This window comes from Phragmites australis, chromosome 7 (assembly GCF_958298935.1).
Source record: "Phragmites australis chromosome 7, lpPhrAust1.1, whole genome shotgun sequence".
NCBI classification, from domain to species: Eukaryota; Viridiplantae; Streptophyta; class Magnoliopsida; order Poales; family Poaceae; genus Phragmites; species Phragmites australis.
The window spans coordinates 34,847,211-34,864,671 of NC_084927.1; the positions used below are offsets into that span (position 1 = coordinate 34,847,211).

A 17,461-nucleotide genomic window follows, 5' to 3' on the forward strand; every position below is an offset into this window, starting at 1 on the left:
AGTAAAATCGTGATTTTTACCAATATCTGAGAGTACCTGTTTTAACTTTCTAAAGCATATGCAAGAATCTCTGAAAATTCAGAAGACATCTGTGTAGTTACTGTAGTGTAGTAAGTAGTTATACTTGTTTCAGCTTGACAATGAAAATGGCACAATCTGACGTCTTAACACTAATATTGAAAATTGCGAACCTATCCTTCAGAAAGATGCAGTACAATACAAGATTTTCTTATTAAAGGCCACAAAATCACAAAAGACATCCAGTAAGAATCTAGGACACTGAAAACTTTTGAAGTATTCTGAAACAGTGACAAACACAGAAGATTATTCCTGTCATAATGTCATGTAGTTTGCAAATGGACGAAGAGCAGTGAGAAAGATACAAAAACATATGCAATCAAGGCGCAAAATGGATAATGCGAAGAGTTTTTCCACCATTGACAATTGCGTACAAATAAGAATTGCATTGGATAACCGTATGAAATCAAATATCTGACTGTGCCAATGTTGAGAAAACCTAGCTTCGATGGAATTAGAAAAGGAACTTCCAACAAAGGAAATATCAATGCATGGCCATGATAAACTATAATGTTTAGAAGGGTCCTAATCTAAGACTTGGCCTTCTCGTTAATGGCATGCTTGCTGTGCCAAGTGACACTCTTATCACCCTTCAGTTGGTTCCTTTTCATGGCTATTGAGCACTGGTCAGACCTTCTACCATTTGCATTCATCTCAACTTGTGCCTTCTTCCGCCTCATGCGGTTCTCCTGCCTCAAACTCTTTAGAGCCTGTGCCCTCTTCTCAATCTCCAGCGCTTCTGAAAAGTTCCAGACCTTGACAGAACCATCCTCACCCCCACATACAATCCTATCTGCACCAATGGCAATGGAGAAAAGTTCACATCTACAGCCATGAAGCATCCTCTGTGGAGGCTTTATGGCACTTGCATCAAAGCTCTTAACGTTAAATGGGTGCTTTGATGAGTTTTGGGGGGTCAGAAGTTTCCTCAAATCAATTAATGCAATCCTGCCATCACTAGAGGCTGAGACAAGCCATGGATACTCAAAAGCGAGAGAATGAACAGGGCCTGAGTGTGGCACCCAAGTTGCTGATGGCTTAATGTCCTCATCATCAGAGACATCAGAAACCTTGAACAAGCGAACTGCCCCATCCTCTCCTCCAGTAAACAACACACCTGGCAGGTGAGTCCGAGCTAAAGAATACGCATTACCAACATGGGCATTGGAAACTATGCTTGTCAACTCGCCGTTCCTGATATCCCACACATATGCATCCCTGCCAGCTGTACTGGCAACAGTATTTCCATGAGGTGCGAGAGCCCAAACCCAGTCTGCATGCATGAACTTTTGTACACACTCCATCTGGGTTCTGTCCCAAACACGAACAGTCATGTCCCAGGAACCACTGTAAATCCTCAGTGAATCCAACGCAAGACAAGTCACAGGACCTTCATGTCCCCAAAGGCAAAACTCAGAATCCTGGTAAGTACCACTTCCAGAAATCTGAAAAAGAAAAGGATTCCCTTCAACGGCCCTCCAACACTGAATGAAGGCATTGGTTCCTCCAGTCACCAAAAGCCTATTGTCAGCTGCAATTGCCCGTATGGTGCAACCGAGCGGGCGGGACGTATCAATCAAGAGCCCTTCCTCCATGTTCCACATCCGAATCACAGAATCACGACCACCGGTGAAAATCAGATTTGTTGATGCCAGAAGGAAAACAGCGCGTACATCTTCACTGTGGCCACAGAGAACATCCGCATCGAATTTTCCCATGAATGATTTACTTTGAAACTCCCGCTCCACGAAAAATGTTCTCCAGGATTTCCCATCTGGGGGTCCACCTAGAACCGAGGGTCCATTCAGGGTGATGGGAAGATTTGGAAGCCCCCACCTTTCACAGTAGAACTTCTTCCATCCCTGGTGATCTGTGGCTAAGGAATGCAAAAGGGTGGAGACACAAGATACAATGCCAAGCTCCTTCGCATCGAGGTGTTCAAGGACCTCACAGACCAATGCAGCTGGCAAATCAGTGAAGGACCTAATGCCACAGATTGAAGCAATTGCCTCATCACTCGTTCCATCATCTTGCTTTGGATCAGAATCACCTGGAATTGATCCATAACTGGACTTCTGGTAGTTTAATCTGTTGAGGCTCTTCCAATTTTTAGCCTTTCCGCAGTGAGTTAAAGGATTTTCCTGGATGAGAGTGCCTTGAGTGCAAATCCTGGAATAGTTCTCAGGTGAAGAAACTCCTCCTTCCTTGTTGCAATCAAAGGCCATAAAACTGTGAAATCCTACCTAGAGACGAATTCCCCTCGATCCAGGCAAATCAGAACACAAGTACCTGAAATTTCATAGTCTTTTTTGCTCAAACTGCATCCAAAATACATACATTCAAATAAGCATACTTGGGATAAAAAAAAAATCAATGGTCAACTCTCCATCACAAATCAAATGCAACGCACTAGTTATTAACTATATATATGTTGAATCTGGAGAACAACTCCAATTCACTTATAAACGTAAAAACAGAAGTTGAAAAAGGAGCAACTTTGATTAACACCGACAAAGATAAAACTTGGTTCCCAATTTGTAATCTGATTTTATTTCGAAGTTAAAGCTTCTAATAAGCTTGTGGGTTCATGACAGATTGCCAGCCCAAGTTGATGAAGAAGGGTGAAGCACTAAGCTCTACTTTCGCATGAGGCCATATAGATCATAAACTGAATAAAAAGAGGCAGTTATGGGTATAAGTTTCAACTCTGGCACTAATTAGGTCAAAGCATCATCCACAGTTTTGCCAAGCCAGAAGCTTCGTACCGTATAATTCATCCACTAAATCTGTGATTTGACGAGCGACTATGCCTACCAACGATTCGACCTATCAACAAGACTAACTACACAACCTAGCCTACCACCAAAAGATACAGATCTAGCGCTTCCACGCCCGAATACTCGCCCCGAATCCACTAACCAAGCCCCTAATCCGCACCCAAATCCACACCAAACCTGGCAGAGTTGCCGCAAAGCGCAGAATAACTTGCAATACCATCAAACAGACCCGAAAAATTCCGCGAAAAACATGCCGCCTCTGCTCCCACCAGTTACACGAATTCCCCCTTAGACAATCACCAGTTTCTACCAGAACAGGCTGAAACAACGCACCACCAGCCAGGACAAAACTGCGATTGAGATTGACAAGGAGCAAAAGATTGCGCGCCGCTTACCTGGAGCTGGCCTCCGATCTCGAATCCGGCCGGAGACTTTACTTTTCTCTTGGATTTGGGAGGGGAAATTAGGCTTGGGATATGGGAACGGCCGCTGGGAGACGAGAGAACCGACGACGCGAGGCTTCGTCTGCACCGCCCGCGCTCTGCAAGGAACCGACGGCCAAGATCTGCTCTTCTTCCGATCTGCATCGTCCGTGCTCTGTTGGTCGCCTGCGCAAAGGAAAAGGAAAAGCCGAAAGGGCCGGTAGATGTGTCGTGAGCTGGACCTGGGCTGTGTTTTCACTGGGCCGGTCAGACTCGTGCTCATGGATCCGTCAGACTCCTCCTGGTTGGGCTGAATTTTTTATCCAAATTCGTTGGGCTTTGCTCAAGGAGGGAGGGTGCTGCACGGTTGCGAATTTGCCTTGTCAAGAATACTTCAGCTCTGCTGCATCAATCGGAGATGGAAAGAGTTATTGTGCGCAGGCAATTGGGATGGAAAAATTACAGTGATTACAGTTGGCACTACTAGATTTCATCCCAGCTATCCATGCAGATCTTTTACTCATCAATGTCCATTAGTTACTGAAAGGTGGGATTCGGATCCGATGACCTCAAAGGGGGAACAGTAACTTGCGAGCATAGCTACAGTAATCTACAGTTGGGATACTGTAGTCACTCTGTTTATATAAAGTGTAGTAGCGATTGCCTAAAGTTAGAGTGGACACTGAACAAGACGCGATACCTAAGTTACGACAAGAAAAGGCTGAACACGAAGTACAAACGTACAGGGCCGCAGCACGTGTGTTTCAGCTCGCGTCACACGACTGAAGACCTGACATTGCCAGGCATAAAAATAAAAGCGTAGCACCGTCACCGAACACGCCGGGACAAAAGCTGCTGTAGCAACCGCACCAACCCGGTTAGATTAGATTGCTCTGGAGAAGAAATACTTCATGGTTCGATTCACACGACGATGCAAAAGAAAGAAATAAAGAAAAGAAGTTGCAGTTAATCTTGGGAGTTCATTCAGAGACTGAACAAGCTAGCAGTGGATTTCGACCATGTTAGTTGTTAGACTATTTTCAACCATATTTCTTTCATTTCTTTTTCTTCCCAATTCTCTTTCTCATTCTCATTTTTTTTATTTTCTTTCATCTCAAACAGTTTTTTTTCGAGGGGAATCGCGAAGTGAAAAGAGATAATCCCGCTTTAGAGGGAATGACATTAAAAATTTCGTCGTGAAATAAAACCGTTAAAATGCTGAAGAGAATAAAAAAAATTTCACCATAAGATTTTGATCTCCAAGAAAAGCCGTTGTAGCTAGCCTTAGAGGCAGCCAGTCTCCCGAAGATAGCGTTACCAGTACAGTACAGTACAGTCAGTAGTGCATGACCCTTTCAGTCACCAGGCTATCCATCCATCCAGTTACAACAATCTCTGTCCTGATTCGTATCATGGGGTGGTGACGGAAAGAAAATTTTCACACCTGAATGCGCACGCAAGCCTTATTATGACTATTTATTTATATTAAAATTTATACTAAAAAGATAAATAAAAATATAAAAAATATAAAAAACAATGTATAAATAAATATCATGTAAGAAAAATATATAAATAAGATTAGCCGTATACGTACAAGTGAATGTGAAGTTACATTCTACTAGTGGTGACCTTCATTGATCTAACGGGGTTAGATATGAGTTGAGTTGCCAACTAATGGTCAGGCCAAGGGCTGAAAATAAAGCTCGGGGCTCGTGAGCCAGCTCGGGCTCGCTGAAGCTCGGCTCGGCTCGGTTCGGCTCGATGGGTAAGTGAGCCGAGCCCGAGCCACCTCTTCAGCTCGGTGGCCAAATGAGCCGAGCCCGAGCTGGCTCGTGAGCTGGCTCGTGGCTCGGTCGCTGCCCAGTGCCCACTCAAATCCTAGTAGGTCAGTGAGCCTCCCCGACCCACGTGCATGCTATGGCATGCACCAGATGGGCTTCGGCTCGACGATGGCTCGGTCCGCCTCAGGGCTCCGAGCGCCCCCACGCTGGGCGCACGCCGTAGGCCTTGCTCTGGCCGTGCCCGCCAATCGAGGCCGACCCAAAGTAGCTTGCCTTCTCACGCTGGTGATGTAGATGTTGCCGGTCGGCTGATTGCTCATTGGAATCACTGCCGACGATGATGCTGGCGAGCTCTCCGATGGAGTTTGCCGCAGTCTGGAGAGGAGGAGGGAGGCAGGCGAGGCAAGAAAGGAGGAAGGAAACGACAGGAAAGGGAGGGGATCTCTTTGATAGTAGCTCGCGAGCCAACCAAGCCGGCTCGAGCCAAAACCGAGCCCGAGCCGAGCCTGTATTCCAGCTCGCTTTTTCTATCGAGCCGAGCCTGGTTCGGCTTGCCCACGAGCGAGCTCGCACTCGGCTCGGCTCGGCTCGTTTCCACCCCTAGTCTCAGGCCCGTGCAGGGGCGTCCGGCCAAGGCCATCGTTTTGTGTCATCGATCTCTAGCACTGGACCAGACCTACTGTGATTAGATTCCTTACCTCTTTCATGCAGATCCGATCATCCAATGCACTGTTACCTCTCACTGCACTCACCTAAACGCAAATTAGTTATCATCTCCATGCATCATCAACCCTAATGTCTTGACTGGCTACTTAATTAATCGAAACTTGGCTCGAAAAAGAAATAATCAAAACCATTTTGCATGAGCATGTGCATCGGCTTCGTTCATCTTCGGATATAACGAGCATGTCTCTGTCGGTTAATCCAAGAACCAGGCACTGTTGCCCTGTGCGTCCGTGTGCGTATAGGACTGATCTCATCAGTGAATTGACGAGTTCCGTGATTGTACAGGCAAACGCCAAGAAAGCGTGAGTGCGTGACTGCCTGCCAAGAACAAAGCAGTCGACGCATGAGCTAATCAATCTGGTTAAGTCTCTCGTGCACCTGGAATCTGAGAGAGAGAGAGAGAGAGAGAGAGAGAGAGTACGGCCGAGCATCTCGAGCAGAATACCATGAGTAGTAGTAGATCGAAGCAAAGCCAACAGAGGTTGGTGAAGGCTCAGTGCTCACATGCTCGCCTAACGTGGATCTCTCTCCACGCTCTGTTTTCCCAAGCATGGTCATTCTATCTTCGTTCTCACTCCACCGCGCAAAAAACAGTGAGCCCTACACAGCACCATAGACAGGATTACAAGGAATCTTAGGCAGGTGCGTGTATAAAAGGGTCTGCTCCTCTGAACCTTCAAGTGCCGTGAGCTCCTCACACACCCTTTCTACATCACGCACATTACGCCTTCCCTAGGCTGCAAGGTATGTCTTACTCAAAGAAAGAAACTTTTTTGTTTCAGCTTTTGCTTTGTGGAATTGGGAATGGGCGTGTTTGTTTGTGGCTTGATGCAAAAAAAGGGAACAAACTCTTTTCATACTTAGATCTGTCGGTGGGACCTTGATCTCGTTTTAAAAAATTAAGTCCAATTTCTTGCCCTGTAATTCGATTAACCCATTGAAGTGATCTGTCTGCGTTTCTTGAAATGATGTATACTTTCCATCTTTAGTACTGAATTGGAAGCTCTAGATCTTGATTAAAGGGAAAAGAAATGTAGTTGTGCTTCAATTTGCAAATGTAGAAATACACCTTAGCATACCAGTGCTAACTGAGCTGTTTCCCACAATACATTGGCAACGACAGCTCGGAGACTGAGGCAATGGTACCCCGCCAGCTGCTCGTCGCACTCTGCGTCGTGGCGCTGTTCGCCGTGAGGTCGGAGTCCCACGGCCTGGAGGACTTCACCGGCGGGAACACCAGGGAGACGCCGGCGATGGAGTCCTTCTTCGGCGCCAAGCCCGAGGCGGCCAAGCTCCCGGAGGCCCTCGACGCGTCCATGCCCGCCAAGCCGGAGGCCGCCTCGGCGATCCCCACCACCACTACGGCCACCGCCACCACCGCTTCGGTGCCCCCGCGCAGGTCCGTGTCCGTGGCCGCGGGCGTGGCCTGCGGCGTGGCGGCAGTGGCGGTGGTCGGCGTCGCGGTCGGCGTGGCTTACGTGGTGCGCGCCAGGCGCGGCGCGCGGCGCGCGGCGGAGGTCCAGCTCGGCTCCCCGTGAGCCTCCCTAGTGGGCCTGCCCCGGCCGCTTCATAGGCAATTAGTTCATCAAGCGCACCATTAGCTTCGCTTTGTGTTAATTTGATTGCTTTGGGTTAGTTCAATTCATTCCTGTGGCTGTCGGTGAAGAGCAGAGCTACGGACGGAGTGCATGTAACATAAATAATGCCGGGCGGTAGTGTGATGTTTAATTAGACCTTGATATCGATGTATCAGGAGTTCAGGATTTTGTTGTTCTTTAGTATTCCTTCCGTTTAAGAATGTAGGATGCATTTTATTTTAAAAAAATCATCAAAAGTTTATCAATTAATATAAAATTAAAATACTTTCAAATACAAATCTATTAAAATAATTTTTATATTAAATATACATATAATTTGACTAATTGTTATCAAAATTTATGAAATTTGATTTTTTTTTAAACAAAGTATGTTTTACATTCTTGAATGAAGAGGGTACGTTGTATGTGTTTTTACGATTAATTCACCAGACGCTCGAAATTTGTACTGGTTGTTTTGGGAATTGTAGTGCTAACTTCGTATGAACGTCCATCTGAATTCATGCGTTCCAGAAGACGAGCCAAGTACTTGATGACTAAGAGCTTGTTTGGTTCTCGACTCTAAAAGGTTAAGTTAAAATTTACTCATATTTAAAAAATTTAGCTTTCGTTTGATTTAAGACTAAAATTTGACCGTCTTGATCACGTCTAGTAAACTAGGGTCATATCAAAATTTGACAATGCCAAGTAGTATTTGGTTTGAGGTCATGTCGAAGTTTTGGCTAATCAAACATCGGGCTGACTATTTTAGATATTAAAATTTTGCCTAGCTTTGTTATAGAAAAATGTTAGACTTAAATCAAACGGAAGCCCCTAAGTGGGAGCTGCCAGAGTGGCTGTGATGTCCTGATGTGCGAGGAACCGGACAATGTGGTGCCTGCCTACATCTCGATCTCACCCTGGAACATGGCACTGACCGTGCAGTGCAGAGTGGCAGGTTGTACTTGTACCACTGCTGTGGCTTCTCTGGCAGCAGTGGAACTTGCCGAGCTGTAGATCCGTGCATGCAGTTGCCTCGGTCCTGCTCCAGCGGCGACGCGCGGTGACCACGGCATCCCCACCCCCAAGCAATTTGGTGGCTGCAGAGACGTGCCCAGTGCTCCCGTGACAACGCATGAGCAAGAAATGGTGCTCGGTAAGTTGGTAACAACTGCCACGACGCCGGCAAAGGTCTGAACGGCGAGAATCCTGAAAGCACGACGAATGCACGCGCCATCACCGTACGCGTGCGGGTCCGGGGACACGCGCGCCGCCGCTGCCGACGCCCTTATCACGTCGACGGAGGCGCCGGCGCCGCCGCGTGCAGGAAGAAGAGAATGGCCTCCGGGGAGACGTCACCGTGCCGGGACGTCTAGTAGAGTGTCTCTGGTGAGTCATCGGCAACGGTGATCAAACATTGTGGTCAATGATTAATTGATCATGGGAGGATATATATGCGCTGACATCGATATTTTATTAATATTGATTTTAGCAAATCAATAGTGATACTCGATCGGTTATTGGGGTTTTCATAATAGTGATTAACTTAAGAGAGATCTAAATAAAATCTTGTATTCTCTTCTTCAATACGCACAATTAATAAATATATATCTCTACTTTACCTATCGACAAAATCCGACAGCGGAAGGTCGTGACGAGGAATGACCATCACAAATCACAACCCGTTATGGGATGGAAGGAAACGGAAATGAAATCTCTGAGGGAGTATTAATATTTTAAACTCAAAGGCTCCCTCAAACAAGAGAAAGAAAATAGCCTACTTATCGGGCCTCGAATCTCAAAGAATGGCCCAGGCATAAGTAGCCCAGGAACGCAAGCGGATTAGCTGAGCCAGAGCACCTTAATTTCTGGAGGACGAATCGGCAGAGTACACGCGCTCCCGCGCTGTCATCGGACACACCACGTGAAACGTGGGCCACCTCCGCCTCTCCTTGACTCTGCGGACGTGGCCCTGTTACACTTCTCGAACTGGGTAGATGACTGTAAGACTATGTCTAAGAAGTTCCTGTCCCAGGTGAAAATCCTATCGTGAGTAGATTTTTTTTAATGTTTTAATAGTTTTTCTTTATGATTCTTATCACAAAGAGATTTTCAATGTCACTTCTTTCGGAACTATATTCTTTCTTTTTTTCCTTTACGATTCCTCTTGAAAAGAAACTATTAGAGATGAAAGAAAATAAGAAAAATAAAAATAGAAAAAAAATCAGAAAAAAAACGAAATGAAGAGAATATAATTAGAGATGGTCTAAGTGCTGCCTGGGCGGGCGAATCTACCTCGGTTCCTGCGCTCTGGTGCACTAGCTACGTTGTGGGCCTGGACTCCCGGGTACGTAAAAAACAACACATGCATGTTGCGTCGCTATAGGTACAGCTATCTCGCTCTGTTTGTAATTTGGCCATAGGCTCTATAGCTATCTGCTGTCTGTATATATATGCATGTTCTTATGATAGCGATGTGTTGTTTGCATATATATATTGCCCATTATTTGCTCTTCTTACACAGAGCACGTAGTAGCAACCTGTTGCTTCTTGGGACATATCACCTGCCTATATACATATACCCCTCCCTTGAAGATGATTAATTGCAGTCGTGTGTCGCTTCTCGGAGCTCATATTGTCGCTCACTGCATGCCCAGTCTGCATGCGTGCTAGCTCTCGTACGTGGGGCTAGCTTAGCTAACTCCCCTACAAACCTACACGGTCCAATCGATGATCAGCCACACAAACGCCTTCCTGAGTTCACGCTCTGCGACCTGCTCCTGATCGAGGAAAAATCGTAAGGTTCTCTCGATCTCCGCTGATGATAAGACGATGAACATGTGATAGCTAGCCTCCCAATTGGTGGGGTTGCTCCTGTGTCCTGCTCATATAGTGAGGAGCTCGTTCCAGCTGGCCGCCGGACGTGGCAATCATGCTTCTTTGACAAGGCTTTCAACTGCTGTTCAGTACTCAGCGACCCACTTCCAGCTGCAGGAACGGATCATGCATCGTGCATGCTGTTTCTGTGTGCGCGCTTTCCTTGTCCCACGAATTAACCGATCCAGCTAGCTTTCCACGAAAACTGGTCCATCGCGATTTGCTGTACCAGTATGAAAGTCGTCTTCTCTGTTAACCGATAAGATCGACAGATCTGGCCGACCAGACGGGAGTTTTCCATTTCATGGATGCATCAGGAATTCAAGACACGTCAGGACAGCAACAGCCTAATACACATTTGACCCTCACTCAATTTGGTGTTGTTGGAAGGTCGATTAGATAATGGATATACCTGCCTTGCATTGTGCGCAAGACAAGGGGCACGCACTACAGTACTCTATAAGTTCGGTCTTTTCAAGCCAATATGTTTTGTGGTTGTGGAATGCAAGTGCGTGTGCTGTGATATGGAACATGCATGGTTTAAAGTATCCTGGTAAAAGCGTAAAATAATAGGTTGATTTGCGTGCCTACAAGAACCTGTGGAATTTCAGTACAGCAGAGGAGATAATACCTATGTAGTACATTTACGATAATGTTGTCTGATAAAATAAAACTTAAAAATAGGGACGGAAGGCGTACTATGCCCTGCACGCCCCTAGTGCATTTTATGATTGAACTTTTTTCTTGTACAGAGCATGACAAAAGAAATATAAAAAATTAGGTTCACTAATTCAGTTAATTATAGGATCAACACATAATTTTGAAATGTAGACGATAGAAATTCAAGCCGAACAAAATTAGTTTACTTCTTTTGAGTTCTGGATGTTTTTTATGGATTTCAGTTTATTTCATACAATTTATCAATATAATTAATATTCCTTTAGGCATTTGCGGGAATTTCTCAAAAATTAAAACACTCTTCAATATTTTTTTTATCCTGATCCAACTAATTACAGTCAGGATTGATAGGTTCAGGGCCCATTGGACCATGTCAATATGTTTGTTCTAATCAAAATGTAGTGTTTGGAATGTTGAACAGTAGAAAATACAATATATATGTAATGGAATCAAGGGTCAAAACATAAGACGCATATTGGTTTGTTGTCTAACTATGAAATTTTGCAGGAAATGTGGGGCTTATGTAAACTTGGAGCAATCTACCTCCACCTGTCCAATGGACCAAGGCAACCTGAGCTTAGGCGGTTGTACTTTGTTCAATTTGTTCGATCGATCGTGGATGATAGATCTTATAGTGTATTATATGACTATGTATATGTGTTGTAATCGTATGTATGCAATGTTGTTTATATGTTGTAAAGTTATCATAGGTTAGGGAGGATCCAATACTTATGCTATATCTTATAAAATCTTGTTTGATATGGTGCTGCACATATGCCACACAAACAATGATCTCTCTTGTTAGTGAGTTAGTGATTCACGGATGGTATATAAAAAGTGCGTTTATGTCTGAGAATATCACATGATTGATAAAAATGTATATAAATAGTTAGTGAGTCAGTGATTCACGGATGGTATATAAAAAGTGCGTTTATATCCGAGAATATCACATGATTGATAAAAATATATATAAATAGTGCATTACAAAGGAAGTCACTTTATCAGCAAATAATCTATTGTTGAAAATATTTTTAAAAATTAGTATATCACATGTGAAGAATATTAGCAAATTTTTCAATTTTTGAGAATTTATTTGAGGCATTAAAAATAGCTAGAAGTCATAAACGTAATTTTTTTTAAGAATTTTAATTAAATATTGGCGTATGTTTTTTAAACAAACCAATTAAAATAGGTTACTAATGAGATCTAATTTTTCCATAAAAATATTTAAAAAAATTAGACTACTCTTATACCTATAAATAAATTTAAATGATAAATAAAAACATGAATGCACATGTATTCTCGTCGGCCTCTCTGTTGCTAGCTGTAATCTGCACTACAACTGTAATTACAGTGTTACAGATGCATAGTCTTGCAAGCAAAGCTGGCAACATTAAACAGTGGGTAGTGACTTTGTGCAGTACTGATCGTCCCAGCAGCTATGACTGTGCATGGTGAGAGATTTTTGACGTGTCACTATACTACTACATAATAGACTTCGTATACCGATTTATCAATATTGATTTCTTATGAACCAGTAACGATACTTATTAATTGGCACTAAAAGTTTATAAAAAAATAATTGACACTGATAATTGACTATTACTGTCGACTCTAACTACGAATTAATAGTGATACTATCACTATCGATCTAGCTTATAAACCAACCATATAACTTAATTATCACTGTCGATTATAGTCATGAACCGTAACGATATTTTATTAAGTATCACTGCCGATTCATGTCACTAACTATCAGTGATAACAGATAATATCTTATATTAAAAAAAATTATAACTTTTTCATACGAAGTCAGATGGGACAATTTTATATGAAAATTGTAGCCCTCGATGAGATATACAACTTTGTAGTTGAATTTTTTCATTTGAAATCATTTAGATGTCCAAATAGTAATTCAAAGTTTTAAATAAAAGAGATCAAAATAATTGTATATACTATTTTTATCACTAGTACTTCTATAGTGAGATATTAATAACATATCGTGCGAGCTAAAATGTCTTAGGTTCAAATGTTACGAATAGCGCACACACGTATTTTTCGCAAAAAATCGCATAACTTGTGACTTGCGGCGGCATGTGTGAGAGGGGTGCTTTGTCAGGGCAAAAAATATTGATTCGAGAATACACTATCACTACCTGTTATTAGATCGACAGTGAAATTTAAGAACTATCACTGTCCATTGCTTATTGCTGGCTCTAAAGCAAATAGTAAAAGTGATTTGTAGCTGATAATGGAGCTCTTTTCTGTAATAGTGATGCTAATCTTACCTCATGATCATCATATATGCATGTGGGACCATTTGGTCATGACTCCCAACTGAAAAATGGAAGAGCCGAACGATCATGGATGCATATGCATCGACGATCGATGTCAGTCTCGTCGATGACCCATCTACTTGCGCCAGTTTTACTGTGTCTTCTGCATGCAGTTGATATCCGAACGAAATGTTGGATGCGAAATCCCCCATCCCTCGTACGTGACGCCAGTCCCTGTTACCGTATTTCTGTCACACTTTTCCCATTCTTCCAGGATAGCAGCAGCACTTTCAGGTGCAGCTCACGCACGCACAGTAACACGGCAAGCACCTTTCACGAAACGAAACATCTCTTTTCTGTTAGGACAGAGGCGACATGCAAGACAACTCGTCGAGGTAATCAAGAGCGAGCAAAAGGAGTCATCACTTCTTAAAAAAAAAAAAGGCGTCATAACTTATATCACAGAATACACTTCACTCGACATAGCATAATTTGGAAAAATCCAAAAATAATCAATAACGTCACTGTATTTATAAAATAGATAATATATTAACGTATTTACAAATCTAGTATATATATTTGATACTTTAAACACCAAAAAATTAAATCCGGTACCTGAGACACCGAAAAACGATAAGTCTAACCTATATTCTGCCTATATTAGTCAGTGTAATTAGATTATTTAATTAATTTAATAACATGATGATCTAGTAGTGACACTTTGTGTTAGTGATAGCGTAGAGTGATGGTCTGGTACATGTATGTTCTTCGTAGGTATAAATAGGGTATCGATACAATGAGAAAAAAAAGCTAAAAAAGAAAAAAGAGAAAAATTATCAAATTGAATTTTTTTTAATTAATAGTGGCTTCCGCCTGTTCAATTAAAATTTTAATTCAAGTCGTTAAAATAGTGGTGCACACCGAACAACTGCATAGCCAGAGAGATAGTGAGGGATGAGATGTGACGAGAATGATTGATCGATAGCGATGTAATGTTGTTTAATTATTTCATTTGAGTTCAATATTAATGAATTAATTAGCATTGTTAATTAATTAAATATTTAGCATTGCTAAGTATTATACTATTTAATTTGTACTATTAATATATTTATTATTTATCGAGGACATAATTAGTTGTGTATCGTACGTACATCTAAATAATTATTTTATTAGATGTACTTTTGTTTAGCAGATATGTTATGGCTTTACATATTTATTATGGAGAATATCTCGCAGTTTTATACGGGAGGCTCGTAACAATTCAGAACTGTCAGCATATAGAGAGTTCGATTGAGGTAACGAATGATCTAGATGACCTAAAATCACATATTATGAGACTTTTGCGTGTGAACTAATAATCTTATACTGTTGTTCTAGAAGGTGTGCAGTCACGACATGTTCTAAATAGCTCAGTCGTTGTCCATACGTTGTTCGAGATGAGATAAAACAATGTATGGGCTCTGTATTCATGCAAAGTATTGGAGGAGAACTTTGATATGAGGGTGTGCGTAAACATAGTGCCACGACTTGTCGAGATCGGTTCAAGAAACAAACCAAACTCATCTATGTGCTGAGTTCATGAATCAATCTCAATATATAGTGACTTCATTGATGATAATCATTAGAATATACATACCGTAATCGATAAATCGTCTTACAAAAGACCTACAGAGGTCAAAAAACCAAAACACTGCAACGGATTCTAAGCGTAGTCTTCATTTTCACTGATAACTCCACAAAATAAATCAATGTAGAACACCTCCCTAGATTCGCCTCCATGAAGTCTTCCAATTCTTTTCCAACTGAATATTTGATTATAGCAAATGTGAGCACATATCGTACTCAGTAATTTATTATAAAAATAATATGCATATGAAGGTTTTAACAAGAATATGAATAAATGGCTCTTTTATATAAAACAATATTTAAATAAAATAATTTGGAAAATGATAATAATTAAGTGAATAGCAAACCACCTCAAGATTCCATCCACCTTAATCTAACCAAGTGATCACCTCAATCGAGTTTCTAACCATCAAGTTTGAACAACAAACAACTCAACCAAGGCTCCCACTGCCAAAGTTGAACTAATGACCAACCACCTCAACCATGATTTTCACCATCGTGGCCGACTCTTACCTCAACTATAGTTTTCACCATCATAGTTGACCACACTAACTAAACCATCAAGTTCTAATTATATTTGATTTTCTATGATGTTCATGACCATAAGCATGGCTGAATATTCAGTTTTAACTTTACAAATGTTGTATATTACCCACAAGTTGTAATTTCATCACCCACAAAGTAGATGACTAAGTTTCTATTTTACCTGTGTTGATCAGGCACACTGCATACTACCTAAGATGTGTTACCAGAAGATCACTACAAAGCATTTACAGTGCACATCTCAACACATATCTACCCGCTAAGGTTTCATTGCCGCATGATTCTACCTCAACAAACGGAAGCACCCTCTTGCACCTTTCGGATCCCAATACATCGTCAATTCATTGCTCTTTTGCCTGGTCTGCACTATATTAAGAGTAAGCAAATTACTTGATTAGACCTGTCCTGTACTAGACTTGTAGTTGTACTGTAAACACAAAAAATGTCATTTCATGAACCGGTTCTTAGATTTGAGCAAGACTACCACTTTTCCAACCATACATCTCATCATAACATTTAGAATTCCTAACATATTGTTAGCATGCATATTTGTAAAATTAAGATAAATATGATCAAGAACACAACTTGTCTTCACTCGACTCAGTTAGGTCTTCAGCGTAGTCTTGATCTTAAAGTCCTCCTAACTCCTTCAGAACATTGGTGTCTACTCGTGAAAATAAATGAAAAGGAAACATATAAATACCAAGATCCAATGATCAGAATATTGGAATGTGTCAGCCTGTATTCGGCACCTCAGATGCAGAATACAGGTTGAACATATCGTTTTTCGGTGCCTCAGATATCATAATCAATTTTTCGATGTTTAAGATGCTAAATACACCTGTTACATTTGCAAATATGTTTATATATTATCTATTTTAGTAAATACAAGGATATTTATTGTCTATTTTTAGATTTTTACTAGCATAATTTGTATCGGTTACGCCACTAAGTACGATATTTCCCTGGCTAATGATGCCGTCAGCAACAGCTAGCGTGGAAAAGCCTCTTTGGAGCTGACCATGATGATCGGCATGTGGAGATTCTTGCCTGAATATGGAAGCAGGGGAGGGGCTCTCATGGTGCACCCTGCCGTTTATGCACCAGGCAGCCTTTCGCTCCCCTTTTGCCCGTACCCGTACTCGATCATGCATGCCGGCATACTCTCATCGTGATGCCAGGTACCTTGCCGCGGACAAAAGCAAAGGAAAAAAGAGAAGCCAGAGATGATGTGCTGCCCGGTGATTTTTCTCGGTTTCGGCCGTGCCGAGCCCCATTTTTTCGCGGTGTCTCGCTTCTCTGGCCGCGCGCTGTGATCGATCGATCGATCGGTTGCTGCTGAACCGGCGGCAGAGCACGCCACGTGCGGAGTTTCTATTTGCTCAGAATCCGTATGTGTTCTCACTTTGTTGCAAGGTGTGGTCGGTGGTAGCTTTGGAGCTGGCGGACAAGCTAGTACTACTCCACATTTACATGCACCTCGATTTCAGTATCATCTTCGTTGCACGTGCAGCTTCTGTTCAGGAGTAGTACGTAGTATTTTGCAGGCCAGGCCAGGTGACACAGCAGCCCAACACGAACGCAAGATAGCGAGAGGAGCGGAACGGTTTCCAAGTTCTGAAGCTCGTCTAGCCGTCTTGATATACGCAGGGCTACCTAAATCATGAGTTCACCTTGAAAATAAATTTTAGCTGCGAGATCTAAGATCATCTTCAACTATATTTTCTTCATTTCGTTTCTTTTTCGATTCCCTTCTCCGTTCTCATTCCCTTTATTTCCTCTCATTTTCAATAGATTCCCCTCGAGGGGAATCGTGAAGAGAATGGAGAGAGAATCCCGTACTGAAGGGAATGATCCTGGAAATCCCGTCGTGACGGGAACCGTGAAGGGAAACCGTTAGAGCGCTGAAATGAACGAAAATCCCGTCGTGAAGGGATTCTGGCCCCTAAAGGGAAACCGTTGGAGATGGTCTAATGTGATGCACTATTTTTATTTTTAATATTATTTTGGCTTTTAGCATATAAAATAAGGTTAATAAATTCTTTTGTGTATGATATATTAAATCTTTTTTATTTTTTCAATATTCAGTTAATAACACATAAG

General features: G+C 42.2%; 2 protein-coding genes across 4 annotated transcripts; one reads left to right on the forward strand and one right to left on the reverse strand.

The window, feature by feature from the left end:
- Window positions 1-390: 390 nt before the first annotated feature.
- LOC133924998 (F-box/WD-40 repeat-containing protein At5g21040) lies at window positions 391-3,447 on the reverse strand. Of its 3 annotated transcripts, none has more exons than XM_062370775.1 (2): window positions 3,251-3,447; window positions 391-2,367 (listed from the first exon to the last, which is right to left on the reverse strand). In XM_062370775.1, the coding sequence occupies exon 2, from the start codon at window positions 2,301-2,303 to the stop codon at window positions 609-611; it is 1,695 nt and encodes a 564-aa protein (XP_062226759.1). In that variant the 5' UTR covers window positions 2,304-2,367; window positions 3,251-3,447; the 3' UTR covers window positions 391-608. The 3 variants fall into 3 exon arrangements, with proteins under 3 accessions (XP_062226759.1, XP_062226760.1, XP_062226761.1); XM_062370776.1 differs by having other exon boundaries at window positions 391-2,396; XM_062370777.1 differs by having other exon boundaries at window positions 3,189-3,447.
- Window positions 3,448-6,067: 2,620 nt separating this feature from the next.
- Window positions 6,068-7,572, forward strand: LOC133924999 (uncharacterized). Its single transcript, XM_062370778.1, has 2 exons — window positions 6,068-6,528; window positions 6,908-7,572. Exon 2 carries the CDS (start codon window positions 6,924-6,926, stop codon window positions 7,320-7,322), a length of 399 nt encoding a protein of 132 aa, XP_062226762.1. The 5' UTR covers window positions 6,068-6,528; window positions 6,908-6,923; the 3' UTR covers window positions 7,323-7,572.
- Window positions 7,573-17,461: the final 9,889 nt, after the last annotated feature.